This window comes from Mchenga conophoros, linkage group LG20 (assembly GCF_057382185.1).
Source record: "Mchenga conophoros isolate Kocher_MC1m ecotype Shallow Benthic linkage group LG20, M_conophoros_male_GT1.1, whole genome shotgun sequence".
Lineage (NCBI taxonomy): Eukaryota > Metazoa > Chordata > Actinopteri > Cichliformes > Cichlidae > Mchenga > Mchenga conophoros.
The window spans coordinates 713,326-727,785 of NC_140545.1; the positions used below are offsets into that span (position 1 = coordinate 713,326).

Below are 14,460 nucleotides of genomic sequence, written 5' to 3' on the forward strand. Positions count from 1 at the left end.
GATTGATGGCACTTAATTAAGGCAACTACATCAGTGTAATCATCTCCCCTATCAGTTAAAAGCAAGTCTTTATTTTGGTCCACAGCCAGATGTACAGGTGACTGTCTCCCTGCATTAATTTTAGCATTGTTTCTTTCACTGACTGTTATCCTCTCTCTGTTTCCTCAAACCAGGTTCTGTCCATCGCAATTGAAAACTACACGTCTTTCACCCTTGAATGGCCTCATTGTGTACATACTGAGTAATCTACAGTGTGACACATTAAAAGGATTGAACACTTTACGTTCAGACTGTACTCCGTGAAAAAATATCGAACTATAAGCTGACAGATTCCTGCAGCATGTTTTGAGATAACGTACCATAAAATAATAATTATTATGCCTGGGAGCTATTTCTAATGACTGTAATGCTCACGGCCACTTAGGTGATGAGAGCAGCCTGTATAAGCACATGATATGGACCTGCTTGTCTTGATTTTACTGAGTGGTAACTCGATCTGCTGCCAGTGAAAATCCAAACGCTGCTCTGGTATGGATAGGGTAATAGCCTCGGGTGCTTTATAAGTTTGTTTTAGGTAATAGAGACGCTTGTTTTGTAACAGCCTGTTCCGCCCTTCTCTCTCTCTCTCTCTCTCTTTCTCTCTCTCTCTCCTCAATTCCAACTACGTTGAAATTCCTTGGTTGTTGAAAGTTGGTGACTGGAGGAAGAAAAGAGGGATTTGAGGAGAAATGTGAAGCGCATGCGCCATGTGAAGGTTTTGCTCCGCGCATCAATGCAGCAATGTGCTAGTTTGAGAGAGGAGGCGACTGGGGAGCAGGTGAGAGAGAGAGAGAACGAGAGAGGGGAGAAGAGAAAAGAGGGAGGGATAGTTTTTTGCACTTCAACACAGACGGTGTGGGAGGACGACGCGCTTGGAGCTTCAGAAAAGCCGCTGTCGTTCACACGCTGTGCTCTTTTCCTCCCCCTGGCACCGTGCGCGCTCGCCAAGCCGCACTGTTTGGAGATAGTCCGCGCGGAAAGTTTTTGGAGCATAAAGTCTGGAGCCGATCAATTAATGTTTTTATTTATTTTTTTCGGTGAGGCGGATGAATGACTTGCTTTTTTGAGAGTGGAGACTTTTAATTCGAGTTGGGGAATTGTCTTGAGTCGTTTTTGTTTTTTTGCGCAGAATGGAAGGTAAATTGACAAGTCGTTTGTGGCGAGGATCACCGTGTGGATCTTTCCGCAGGTAAAACGCGCCGTGGCGTGAGCGTGTGATCTGCTGGAATTAATTGTCTTAACATTTTTACACGTCTTTTTTTCTTCTTCTTCTTGTGGTGTAGTTTAGCTGGATTCTGGGACAGTTTTCCACTTGGACAGACAAGTTTCATGCTGCTTTTAATTAGAAGCGAATCAACAGTTAGGTTTCCGCCAGTGGCGCTTTGGGTTGCCGTAGGTGGTTGTATTTGTTAATAGGTACCGCAAAGTCACGCACTGAATCGTGAAAGGAAAGGACTATTTCCACACACTGTCACTAGATACTTTATCCATCCCGCTGCTTACTACCAGACTTTAAGCTGTTAAGCGCACGGAGCGCTTGCACTGATTTTTTTTTTTTTTTCTCTGTGTGCGTCAAACACTAAACCTGAAGAACTCTCAGCTTTGACTCCCTGAGTTGCACTTTGTTCATCCCAACCAGGCATATCCCAAGAGATTCCGGGGAAAACGAAAAAAAGAAACTCCGGTACTTGCCTTGAGTGCAGCGGAAAAGGAAATCTTAAATCACCTGGCCTGCACTGTGATTATTGGTTTGATATCGTCTGCAGAGAGTGGATTACGGCTTCTAACGGGCTGTGCTCCCCGGTGAGTAGTCTATACGTCTCCTAGTCGACTCAGTTTTCCACCTCAGCCACAGTTTATCTTAAAGAGTGGAAAATTTGTGTTTCAGTGGGATGTTTTTGAACTTGTACAGGCTCTGGATGTGGACAAAAGTGCTTGACAGATGTGATGTGTGAAACATGCGCCCACCCCCCATTCCTATGGCCTGACAGCCGTTTGGCACTTCGCTATTGTGCAAACATTACATAAAAAGCACAGTATTTGTTAGAAATGCATATGATTTCTGCTTAAAAGCTTTTTAACGAACAGTGTTCTATTGTTAAGTGAACAGGCAGTGTTCTCTGCTGCTCTCAACTCCTTGTACCTGGCTCCCTCTCCTGGTTTTGTGTAAACATCGGGGCAGACAGGGAAAAAACGCTCATCATCTTGTCCTGTTAGATACACACAATATTTCAGTCATTAATGAGTGTTTATATGTTTAAAATAGATGCATTTCTTTTTTTTACCTCATACATTTTTCTTTCTCATTCTCCACCAGCCCGCGCATCCACACAAAAGAAGCCTAGCGTAACTCGTTTTATTCACAGTCAGCATCTGTCGACTTTAAGATGCACGTCTGACTGTAAATATGTTGTTCTTTTGTTTTTTTTAAATAGACCGGTCCTTAAATTAAGCATAATACAACTTGACTTTGAGCACACACTGGCTTTCCTTCACATTTTTCACCGTTTATTGTTGCTGAAACTTTTAAAACACAATGAATCCGTTTAATGATATTTTAAATAGTTTTTCCAAGCGTTTTAACAACACGAGACCAGAACGGGGTAATATCTAGGCCCGGGTTTGAGGTATTCCCAGCTCTAGTCTTAAAAGGCAGACTTTTTTTCTGCCCCTCCTATGCGTGCTCTCTCGGTTTTAGTGCCATATGGCTCTTTGAAATACCCCCGAAATTAACTTTGACTGAAGTACTGCCTGCTGCTTTATCATTCTAGCTGAAATTTGTTCATTTAGCTAGATACCACTTTGACTGACAAAACTCTGCAGTATAGCCATCAGTCACCGGTCACGTCCTATGAATACCTCGCTCGGGTCAGATCGTTTCCAAGGGTCACTGAACGCAGGATTTGCTTAGCTTATAAAAAAATCATATTCACATTAATAAAGTTAGTTTGTGCCGTCGATGAAAACAAAATGTACTCTTCTTTGTTCTGAGTGGATGAAACTCAGATGTGAATTGTCAGATCAATGCGCGCACCTACCGTGTAGCTCCGTGACTCAATCTGCCAAATGAACCCTGTGAGTCACCACCGCTGTTCAGCTGCTCCTAGCAAACTGTTTTGCCAAAAATAATATTTAATTGATTATCAATAAATTACTAAAGTGTTTTAAAATATTTAAAAAAATCCACTTCCTTTCAGGCACAACTGCTCCAATTAGTGGTTTAAAATCAGTGTAAAACCGCCGCCCTCTGTGGATTATTGCTTTTAATTTATGTGGAGGAACTGCGAAGAACATAACTTCACCAACTATTACGAGGCAGCACGCAAACCAAAAGCACGTGTTCGTGTGTGTGTTGTGCGCGAGTGTGCGCGCGCGCTGGGTGAGTGATGGTGAACTTGGCCTTGTTTTTAATGAGTCTTAGGCAGGCCCGGGTCTCCACGACTCAACCCTGGAAAATAATGCAGCGTGACAAATTAGACTTGCTCTCGATCCCAAAAACTCACACACGAACAAGATGGAAGGCTGGCACATCGCTTTAACTCGCAAATTTAGGAGTAATTATTTGACCTAATTTTCTGCCAAAATGGCAACAAAGCTGTGCTGTTGTGCGCAGATAATTCACATTTTCTTTCTTTTCTTTTTTTTTTAAAATTCTGTGCGGTTTTCTTTGCGCAAAAGCTGCGAAGTATCCGGTCATCATCCCCCCGCCACCCGGCTGCTGTCAGATCCATTTTCAATTAATAAGTAGAAAAATTAATCTTAATATAGGCTAAATACATAAGGAGATGTCCATTAGGCCTCTGTCAGATTACACGTTTAATCGCCACTTTTCGTAGTTACGAGAAATAGACTTTACTTTTTAATTGTTCCATCTTTTTAAAAACAAAACCCGCGTTTTTCTTATAATTAATTTAATTACCCACGATTAAAAAAAACGAATTAAAATTATTTGCTTTAAAAACAGTTTTATTATAGTTTTTCAAATAAACAAAACATTCTCAGCAAAAGAAAATACAGGCGGGTCTCCCAGAAATGTAAATAAAAGCGGAACTTGGAGCTACAGTTCTGTTTTATTTTTATTGGCTTAAAAAAAACAACCCCGGTCCTTTTCGTTAAAATGCGCTAATATTTGTTAAAAATAAGTTTAAATTAAATTGTCTAACTAGCGCTTCTCAGTCTCTCTGTGCCTTAAAGTGAAATGTCTGGAATGTGTCTTGCGGGGTTTCATAGTCATGTGTCTTCTCTGGCTGTGTGATTCACACTCTGATATGTTGCCAAATGACTGCTCTGCTGTGCAAGCAGTGATGGCTACAGGGATTTCATCACACACGCATGTAAATGAGATGTAAAATATACAGCAATCCAGCTGAAAGAACATTTTCTCTGCCCTTTTCTTTCCATAATATGCCCCAAAGTTGTGCATGAGAAACAAACATCTAGTTAAGCAGGCAGACTGACAAGTATCCTGTTCTCTGTTCTCCTTCAGATCACTGGCAGTATGAACCTGGGGCTAGGCTGTGTGCGTCGGCCGATTTGCTGGCCCTTTGGCAGCGTGTTGGACTCCAGACACTGTGTCTTTGCCCTCACACTCCTCACTCTCCTCATGCAGGTGGTGGTGGAGGCCAACTCATGGTGGTATGCAATAATTTTCTTTCCATATGCCAGCAATTCTGTGAGTCTTAATTTGTTCAGTGTGCGCCTTTGAAGTGTGTTTACTTGTCATTCTCTTTTCTGTCATACGCTAATTTGTAAATAGGACAGCGGTGCCTAAAAAGACTCGGCAAAAAGTTACATATAGGTGATACTGACTGTTTGTTTTAAGTGTTTATTTGTTGAGGCCTGTATATGTGTGATCTATATGCCATACTCTGTGTATACCATCAGCTTTGCAAGAAAACTTTCTCTCCCTTACTTTCTTTTGCCAAACCAAAATTATGAACATCGCAAAAAAACATAGAATGCTGTGGTTTCCGAGTCTGCGTCCAAATATTTGCAAATACGGTGTGTGTGTGTGTGTGTGTGTGTGTGTGTGTGTGTGTGTGTGTGTGTGTGTGTGTGTGTGTGTGTGTGTGTGTGTGTGTGTGTGTGTGTGTGTGTGTGTGTGTGTGTGTGTGTGTGTGTGTGTGTGTGTGTGCGCGCGCGCATATCCTGCTTCCGTTAAAAGAGAAGTCTATATTTTCAACACACCTAGCACTTCTGATAATCACAACACTTGACATCCAGTAGCTCTGTGTTTATACACCTGGTGAATATTTATTGTACCCAATCAGAGCTCCTGTTCAAGAACTTTGGACATTTAACCCAAAACTTCTTAGAAAATATTTTTATTTTCCAGTGGAGCAAATCAGAGCAAATAGTGACATACTCTGCTGGTAGAGTTATAGAAAAATAACAATGTAAACAAATAATTGTAAAGATTTTATACAGATACAAACTAATTAAGCTAAGTAGGAAGCTACATTAAAGTTGAAACAGCTCAAATTAGTCCTGCAGCTGAGGACTCGCACATTACTACACAGCAGACCCTGGAAAGGATGTTCACACAGTGTGTGTCTGTCAGTTTCCTTTTCAAGAGGACGCACAGGTGTGAGTGATTTGGAGTGTTGGAGTTGTGAGCGCGCTCATTGCATGTTTGTGAGACAGCATCAGACTGCTAGTGTGCATGATTTATTTTTCTTCTTCCCCCTTTCTACTGTGTGCCCGTTTGTGTATATCGGTGTATGTTTCTGCGTATTCCCTCTGTGTTTCCTTGCCGCTGAGTTTCCTTAGTCTATCAGGTTACACTAGGGGCTAATTGTCTCTCTCTGGGGGCTCTGAGATGGGCCGCTCTAATTGTCCTGTGGCCTGGAACCAGATGCTCATACTGGTGTTTCCTCCTTCCTCACTCTCTCGCTCTGTTTTTGTGTTTCTCTTCCACAAAATTGAACGGAACAATTATTTTAGCTGAAATGATCTGGTGCTATAAGAAGTTACACGACTGCTGAATTTTACTCTTGCTCGGGTGAGCTGACATGAGGAAATGCACTTGAGAAAACCTATGAGAATTAATCATATCTGTGCTTTTATATATTTTTTTGTAGTAAGCTACACATTTCTTTTAAAACACACCGGCCTACATACCGGTGTATTTGGCCGACCACATAACTTAAAGTTAAGATGGAAAAAAATGCACATTTTGAAACACACATGGAAATCCTTATATAATTCAGTTTGGAAAAAAATGTCCTGTTTTAAAATAAATGAATTTGTATACCTTCATTGGACAAGTAACATCAAAAATAGGTGCAAAAAGCACAAACTATACAACAACATTGTGGAATGATATCAGAAGTTGTGAGATTGTTTTTTTAAATTAATATAAAAATACTAAGGTGACTAAAAATGTCCAAGGGTCATTTAAAATATGTACATGTTATTGTTGTCGTCTTGTTTTTTCTTTAAGTCCTGCGGGTAGCATTTGATTGTGAGAGGAAGGCTGTTCCAGTTCACTGGAGCTCCCGCCACAAAAATCTCCCACTAACCTCGATCATGGAGCAGTTAAACGCAGTTGCCCAGAGGATTTCAGAGACCTAGCAGCACAGGGGCAGAGAACTTCTTAAATACACCCGGGAGCCACCGATGCGTGGCTTTATAGGCACATAAAGAACCTTAAACTCATTCCAAATTCACAGTTTTAGCCAGCGTAGGCAATCTAGTAGCATCAACTCTTTCCTTATAACAGCTTTGTCTCTTTTATTAATTAAAAATAATAATATAAAGAACTGTAAAAAAAATAGTTCAACTCAAAAGTGATTACAGTGGTCGCCGCAGTCAGCCACTGGATGCGGGAGCGTGAGCTTCCGTTTGTCGGACAATAGTGGTGTGTTTTTAAAACGTAGCCCTTTATTTCCTTCATGCATCTGTGTTTTACTTGCGTTTTCTTTGTTTTCCTTTATCTCCTGACTGCTCTTCCTCTCGTCTAAGCTTCACTCGCTGTATATTCTTGGCTCTAAATGACTTTCACATCGACTGTCCTCTGACATTAAGAGTGTACAGGGTTTTACTCCACCTAGGAACTAACTGCACCTCCATTTCACTGATTAACATAGTTCCATCATCAATGGAGAGAACCCAATCAAGTGAAATCAGCTGCTGATTGCAGTGTTGGCCCAACAACGTGGATGCATTTGTTTTAATGACACATGACTGAAAACACTGCACTGTGTGTCCCCTTCACGCAGGTCTCTGGCCATGAACCCTTTACTAATCCCAGAGGCCTACATCATCGGCGCCCAGCCTCTGTGCAGCCAGCTGGTGGGCCTGTCGCAGGGCCAGAAGAAACTGTGCCAGCTCTACCAGGACCACATGCAGTACATCGGTGAAGGTGCCAAGACAGGCATCAGAGAGTGCCAGTACCAGTTCAGACATCGGCGCTGGAACTGCAGCACGGTGGACAACTCCTCCGTTTTTGGACGGGTCATGCAAATAGGTAAGAGACACAGGCTGTATGACGTGCCGTATATTCTAAGAAACGCGTACACAAAGACACAGGAAACTAACAAAGATAACGCTTCATAACTGTACTCACCAGCATGTTGATATGCACATTTCCTGTATGTACCAGATATAACAGGGTTACTTAGATTTTTATATTTTATGTCTTTTTCTTTTCTTCTTTCTGAGTCACTGACCCTTTTTTATGTTTGTGAAAAGTGTGTGAAATGCATGAGGCTGCTGATGCTCAGCAGCTGTGTGGAGGGAATAGTTGGTGGGTGAGGTTGCTCGATAAATCACATGTGGCTTTGGCCTGCTAAACCAGCCCCCTGATATGGAGCAGGAGGGAGTCGGAGAATCTGCTTTCCCCCCTGATGAATGGGAGACAGTCTAATACACAAAGACACACATACACACGCAGACACACAAACTCTGGACTGTAGCTGACTCTGTGTATTTACAAGTAAGGGGAGTGCTACGAGTATATGGAGCGATATATCACCACGTCAGAGATTACATTGTCTGTTTGTCTCTTATAGAAAGTTCAAGAGCTTTCCAGTCCCTAACATCAAGTCCTGTTCTTGGGTCCTATCATTAAACACACATTGTTCCAGTTTTATTGGATGTTGGAGCAGCTTAGGATGCTAAATCTAAACGGGTCAGATCTTCCAGTTTTGGCCATTTTTCAAATTTATTTTTAGTTTGTCTTTAGTGTTTAGTTCAGCCAAATGAAACCAGTTGCAGACACTGGATGTGTGTTGTCCCACTAAGGAAATGTAATGAAATAAATTAAATTTTAAATGTAATGTTACCTTTTCTCTGGATGATCTACAGGACACATGGTCAGGAGTTTCTGTGGTGACTGTTTATTCAGAGAAGCGTTCCTCTTACTGTGTTTGCAGATGACTTTTCTAACGGGGACATTTTAAGGATAAGAGCTGAAACGGTTTGAATGGACATGTGTATGTCGCACCGTTTCACTCGTGTTGCTCGACCATTTAACGCGCTGTACTTCTTTGTGTAGCTTTTGACTCTGTTCTCGGTGATTCTGCCTGGCGTGTCTCTGGTCCTTACTCCCTTTCCACAAATTATTCTTCACAAGCAGCCGTTCTCCTCCCATTCCTCTTCTCCCTCCCACTTCCTCCCCAACAGTGATCCCATCTCAGTCCACCTTGGGCCATGTAAACATGTCCTCCCCTCTATAGCTGTCCATATGAAAGCCTGTCTTACTGTCTGCTGGCTTAGGACACTGCTGGTGATTTAAAGCATAGGTCCAGGGGGTGCCGGCGTGGCTGGGTTCAGACTCTTCCCTTGCATGGCTTGGCTAGCTCGAGGGTGGGGGACATTAGAAGGGCGGCAGCAGTGTGGGAGACGACAGTTTGTCTGTCTGCAGGCCCACCGTTAGGCCAGTACTCTCAGGCTGGATTAAAAGTTGTACTAACCTAATAAACCCCCCACCACGCTCTCTGATCACTAATGCTTCCAGCAGTATTTCCCACCTGGATCTTTCAGCCTCTCCAGGAGGTTTCTTTATTCATCTTTTCTTCCTTTTTGGAATATTAAGTGTCTCTTTTCTTATATTGCTTGTTTTGTTTCTTTTCCGTCTCTTTCTTGACTTATCGTTTCACTCGCCTTAGTTTCCCTCATCTCACTCTGTCCATATGTTATTGTCATTATAGCATAGTCTCTAAAGGTTTGCCCGAGCATGTATATGAGCTGTGCATTTTTATTGTGTAGCAGTCCTCGTCTTCAGTGTCAACACACGGCTTCATCGTTTGCTAGTCTGTTTCTTCTTTAGTTCTCTTGTGGCTTCGTACAGCGACAAAAACTGCTTATGTGCAATTTTCTGCCTTTTTTTTTTTCTTTAAATCTTCGCTCTATAGAGGAAATGTTGAGGGTAGAAACAGTTGGAATTAATGTACAGCGGCTCCAGAGTCACTCAGTCGTGACAGATTAACTAAAAGAACCGTTGTCACGTTCAATTTGGGTGAAATGGCAGAGACTTGTTAAGAAGGATCTCTGTCACTGGAGGGCGCCGTCTTCTCTCTGGCTGAAGCCCAATAACAGCAAACCAGATTCCACTGTTCAACATGTTGTTGATGACGACCCTGCAGCGCTTGGCTGAAGTGCTCTGTAATCTTAAGTGTATGGTGAATGCTGTCAAATGACATCACATCTCAAAGTGCCATACACACACACACACACACACACACACACACACACACACACACACACACACACACACACACACTTAAAGCAAACGATGGGGAGATCCACTGGCTACAGAAGACACGTGCATGCTTAACCTACAAAAATGAAAGCAGTGGATGGAGATCACTTTTCTTGTCTCATGGGTTGCAGTGTTTTTAAAATTGGGCAGCTTAAAACAAAATTTGGATCTCTACTCTTGTCTTGTTTCAAATGTCATGTGGTATTTGTATCTGCAGGCAGTCGAGAAACGGCATTCACGTATGCCATAAGTGCCGCCGGAGTGGTGAACGCCGTGAGCCGGGCCTGCAGAGAGGGTGAGCTTTCCAGCTGTGGGTGCAGTCGTGCTGCTCGCCCCAAAGATCTTCCCCGAGACTGGCTCTGGGGCGGCTGCGGAGACAACCTCAACTATGGCTACAGGTTCTCCAGGGAGTTTGTGGATGCCCGTGAGAGGGAGAAGAGCTTCCCCAAAGGCTCACACGAGAATGCACGGCTGTTGATGAATCTTCACAATAATGAGGCAGGACGGCGGGTAAGATGGCCGAGTCACATGCACGTGCACGCACAAATCTTTTATTATTTTTTTAAAAACAAGCAGAGAGACGTGTATATACTTCACGCTTCAAAATTAGACCAACCAGAGCTTGAAAGGCTTTTTTTTTTGTTTGTTTTTTAAGTGAGATAGTCCAGTCCAGGTCAATCAGACAGGTTTCCACTGATCATCTGTGTAACAGCTCCATCTGCTCCCCTGAGGCTTTGATCTATGAAAAGATGGAGTCACTGCAGACAGCTCTGGAGTTTCTTTTCCTTTTAAAACATCTTGAAACCACCTCAAAGGAATCGTAATGCCAGATTGGCAGGCTGTACTCTTTCAAGGAGGACAAACGAGTGGACATCACTGCACCCTGGAGCACCCTGCACTTTCTGTCCTTTTTAGCAAAGTGATGCCTCATGAGATCAAGAGCAGCACATTATTCAAATATTTATACAGGCAGGGTGAATTTGCAGCACGAAGCATGTGGTCAAGTTTCTTTTTTCCGTTTTCTGAAGAAGAATAATTATGCAACCTGTTGTTTTTGTTTCTCTCTGATCTTCTTCTTCTCAAGATTGTGTCAGACCTTGCCCACGTGTCCTGCAAGTGCCACGGAGTATCAGGTTCCTGCAGCCTGAAGACCTGCTGGCTGCAGCTGGCCGACTTCCGCAAGGTGGGCGATGCACTGAAGGAGAAGTATGACAGTGCCGTAGCCATGAAACTCAACTCGAGAGGAAAGCTGGTGCAGATGCACAGTAGGTTCAACCCTCCCACGAACCATGACCTGGTGTACATCGAGCAAAGTCCAGACTACTGCTTGAAGAACCAAAGCACAGGCTCTTTGGGCACAGTGGGGCGGCTTTGCAACAAGACCTCAGAGGGCATGGATGGGTGTGAGCTGATGTGCTGCGGCAGAGGTTATGACCAGTACAAGGCCCAGATAGTGGAGCGGTGCCACTGCAAGTTCCACTGGTGCTGCTACGTCAAGTGCAAGCGCTGCACCAAAGTCGTAGACCAATTTGTCTGCAAGTGAGAAGAAGAGTGTTGCCTGTGTGTATTTGCTTGCAGATAATGGGCATAAATCTGTGTGTATTCATGAGCAGAGGAGCTGAACACAGAGAGAATGGAAGAAAGAAACTATATAAATTATATTTATAGAGTTAAACAATTATGCCATTGCAAAAAGACTTAAAAAATCATGTCCTCAGAAACTGAGAGTATTGTGAAATATTTATTTTCAGATTGTAATGTTTTATTTTGGCCCGCTCATCAGCAGAAAACTTAAATCTTTCAAGTGCCTAAATCTGGCTGGAAATTTTATACCACGGTTCCTTTTAACTGTTTTTTGTTTTTTGTTTTTTGGGGGGGGGGGGGGGGTTTAAACCACAGAAAAAGCCATTTTTCTTGACTCCGTAGAGGAAATGGGTCACAACGTTTTAAATTGGACTGTGCCTTTCATAGATGAGTAAGGTTTAATTTTTGTGGCATAATTGACAAAAGGTCCTATTTTGTTGTTTGGAGAGCGACTATAAAGAGGAGAACGTGTGCTGTAGTCTATGGATGTGTTTTTCAAGGGCCTGTTCCCAGACCAGCCTTCACATCGTTGCTGAAGTCTGCTTGTCCCCCTTCACACATACAGTAAGGAACACTGTCGGTTTGTACGAGTCCTTGGAGTACAATGGGCACAAGAAGAGGGCTATTTCGGGGATCGGGCCATTTTGACTAAGCTGTCCCTGATGCCTTAGAGTTCCCCAGGTGCTGCAACAAGCCCTCCATCATTATGCACTTTGATACAGAGGCTTAAACATGTCTGTACGTGTCTGTTCAGCTGTTATCGTTATATCAATATTATAGCCTTCAATGTTTCCATATTACTTCAAATTATCCATTTAACATTATTCTACAATACTTAACACGGTTTAAATATATATGGGCAATGTTGTGGTTACAGTGGAGAAATATTCTGTGTATATAGTACGTCTATCCAACAAACCAATCAGTAAACTGTATTTATTTTCCTAAAACAGATCCTCGTTTTAGCTTTCAGCAGAAAAGCATCATCTTCATAACAGACCAGTGATGAGGCAGGCATCCCAAAGTTCACTTTTTAAACTAATTCTCACTAATGCGGCTCCTCACTGTTTTTGCAAAAGGGAAATGCACCTTATCGTCGTGGAACCAAGTCATGCTCGTGCTTGGCTTTACTCTTACACACATTGTATCACAGGTGTTCAGGTTACGATGCTGCCACAGGTTTCCAGTACCACTCACTTACCTTCTCACTGTCCCTGTGATGATTCTCGCTAGACAAACTATTTCTACCAATCCAACTATGTATATTTATAAGCTTGAGGTTTGTTAAACTTAATGTGCTATAGCAAATATTTTGTTATTTTTTACAAATTGGCTCAATGCTCTACTTTGTTTCAATAAATACCGAGTGTAAAACCAACGAGGAAGTATTTTACTCAGTCTTTAATGTTGTCTGTGCCTCCTTGAGTTTTTTCTTCCTTCAAATAAAGATTCTCCTTCTTGCATATACAGGGTGGGCCATTTATATGGATACAGCATAATAACATGGGAATGGTTGGTGATGTTAAAGTCCTGTTTGTGGCACGGTGTATCCATATAAATGGCCCACCCTGTACATTACTAAATGCACATGCCAAGAACGTATTGACACACCCACTGGACACTTAAAGTACATCTTTCTATATCTGGGTTGGACACCTTTTGCCTTCAGAACTACCTCATTTTTGCACCAGTTAACAAAGTGTTGGGAACCTTCCTCAGAGATTTTGATCAATATTGATAAGCTGGCATCACACAGTTACTGCATATTTGAGTCTCCCATTCCACACATCCCAGAGGCTCTGTTGCTTTGAGGTGTAACTGTGGCTTTTTGAGTACCACAAACTCATTGCCTTTTTGTTTTTAGAAATCAGTTTGCAATAGTTTGAGCTTTGTTATCCTGCTGGGAGCAACTTTCAGAAGATGGACACGATGTATTATATGTAAAGGGATGGAGATGGTCAGCAACAATACTCAGGTAGGCTGTGACATTTAAACTCTAGTTGGTACTAGTGGGCCCAAAGTACTAGGACACACCATTACACCATGACCAGCAGCTGATCCACTCATTCATGTAGTTTACATCAGATTCTCAACCTACCCTATGAATGATGCAGCATTTGAATCTTTTATTGTCCAATTCTGGTGAGCCCGTGTGAACCGTACTCACTTTCTTGTTCTCAGATGACCGACGTGACGCCTGGTGTGGTCTTCTGCTACTGTAGTTCATCTGCTTCAAGGTCTTACTGCATGAGTCATCTGGCCATGCTCCTCTGGCATTTTCACCCAGAGAACTGCTGCTCCCTGGTCTTTTTCAGACCAGTCTCTGTAAGTTCTCTGTAGATGGTTCTGTGGGAAAATCCCAGCAGATCAGCAGTTTCTGGCCCATCCGGCCCAACAACCACACCACATTCAAAGTCACTTCTTTCTGATGCCCACTTTGAACTTCAGCAGAGCTATCTGTGGCTGCATGCTTAAATGCATTAACTAGCTTCCATGTGATTAGCTGATTAGATATTTGCATAACGAGCAGCTGAACAGGTGTATTTAACAAAGGAGCTGGTGAATGTGCCTTTGGTGAAACGATGTCTTTTAAACCGTCCAGGTTCAAGTTGTTGTTGTGCTTTTCTTTTGAAACATTAACTTCCTGCTATTCGCTCTTCTCACCCACGGGCAGATTTCATGACAATCAAACCCACATTGGATGACAGCTGTTTCAGGCATGTGGTGCACAAAAGCATTTTGTTTGAGAGGTCTGGAAGATGGCCTGAAGATTAGGTGTCTCCCTGGAGGATGGTTGAGGTTGTATTATAAGTATTCCTCAACAATCCAGTGACAGTGGATCAGTTAATGGAATGATTAATCACATTTTGTCAGGAGAATAAGACGAGGGGGATTTCAATGTGGGGAAATTGGGATGTCTGGAATAAGACTGGGTCTTGTCAGAGACTACTGGTGCTCAAAAGCAGACGCGGAAAACAGGAGAGAAGATTGGGTAATGAGAAATGGGGGATTACATGAGCATCGAACAAGAGGGGAGTAATAGGAAGAAGGTTGTGAGAAGAGAGGCTCAAGGGAGAGGAGGAGAGAAAAAGTGCTTCAAGTAAAGTAGAGCTGAAGGACTACCATTACTGTGT

At 42.6% G+C, this 14,460-nt stretch overlaps 1 protein-coding gene across 2 annotated transcripts; it reads left to right on the plus strand.

Moving 5' to 3' along the window:
* Positions 1 to 801: 801 nt before the first annotated feature.
* Positions 802 to 11,601, plus strand: wnt5a (wingless-type MMTV integration site family, member 5a). 2 transcript variants are annotated; one of them, XM_085259345.1, is made up of 7 exons: positions 824 to 1,076; positions 1,169 to 1,228; positions 1,679 to 1,842; positions 4,526 to 4,674; positions 7,260 to 7,507; positions 9,960 to 10,252; positions 10,827 to 11,601. In XM_085259345.1, the coding sequence occupies exons 4-7, from the start codon at positions 4,538 to 4,540 to the stop codon at positions 11,283 to 11,285; spliced, it is 1,137 nt and encodes a 378-aa protein (XP_085115471.1). In that variant the 5' UTR covers positions 824 to 1,076; positions 1,169 to 1,228; positions 1,679 to 1,842; positions 4,526 to 4,537; the 3' UTR covers positions 11,286 to 11,601. The 2 variants fall into 2 exon arrangements, with proteins under 2 accessions (XP_085115472.1, XP_085115471.1); XM_085259346.1 differs by lacking the exons at positions 824 to 1,076; positions 1,169 to 1,228 and adding an exon at positions 802 to 817.
* Positions 11,602 to 14,460: the final 2,859 nt, after the last annotated feature.

What these genes read in the sequence shown, in the direction of transcription:
- wnt5a (XM_085259346.1), top strand. Translation starts at nt 4,538, where the DNA reads ATGAACCTGGGGCTAGGCTGTGTGCGTCGGCCGATTTGCTGGCCCTTT. An exon ending in GTGGAGGCCAACTCATGGTG is followed by an intron (nt 4,675 to 7,259) that starts GTATGCAATAAT and finishes CCCTTCACGCAG; the next exon opens with GTCTCTGGCCATGAACCCTT. An exon ending in ATAATGAGGCAGGACGGCGG is followed by an intron (nt 10,253 to 10,826) that starts GTAAGATGGCCG and finishes CTTCTTCTCAAG; the next exon opens with ATTGTGTCAGACCTTGCCCA.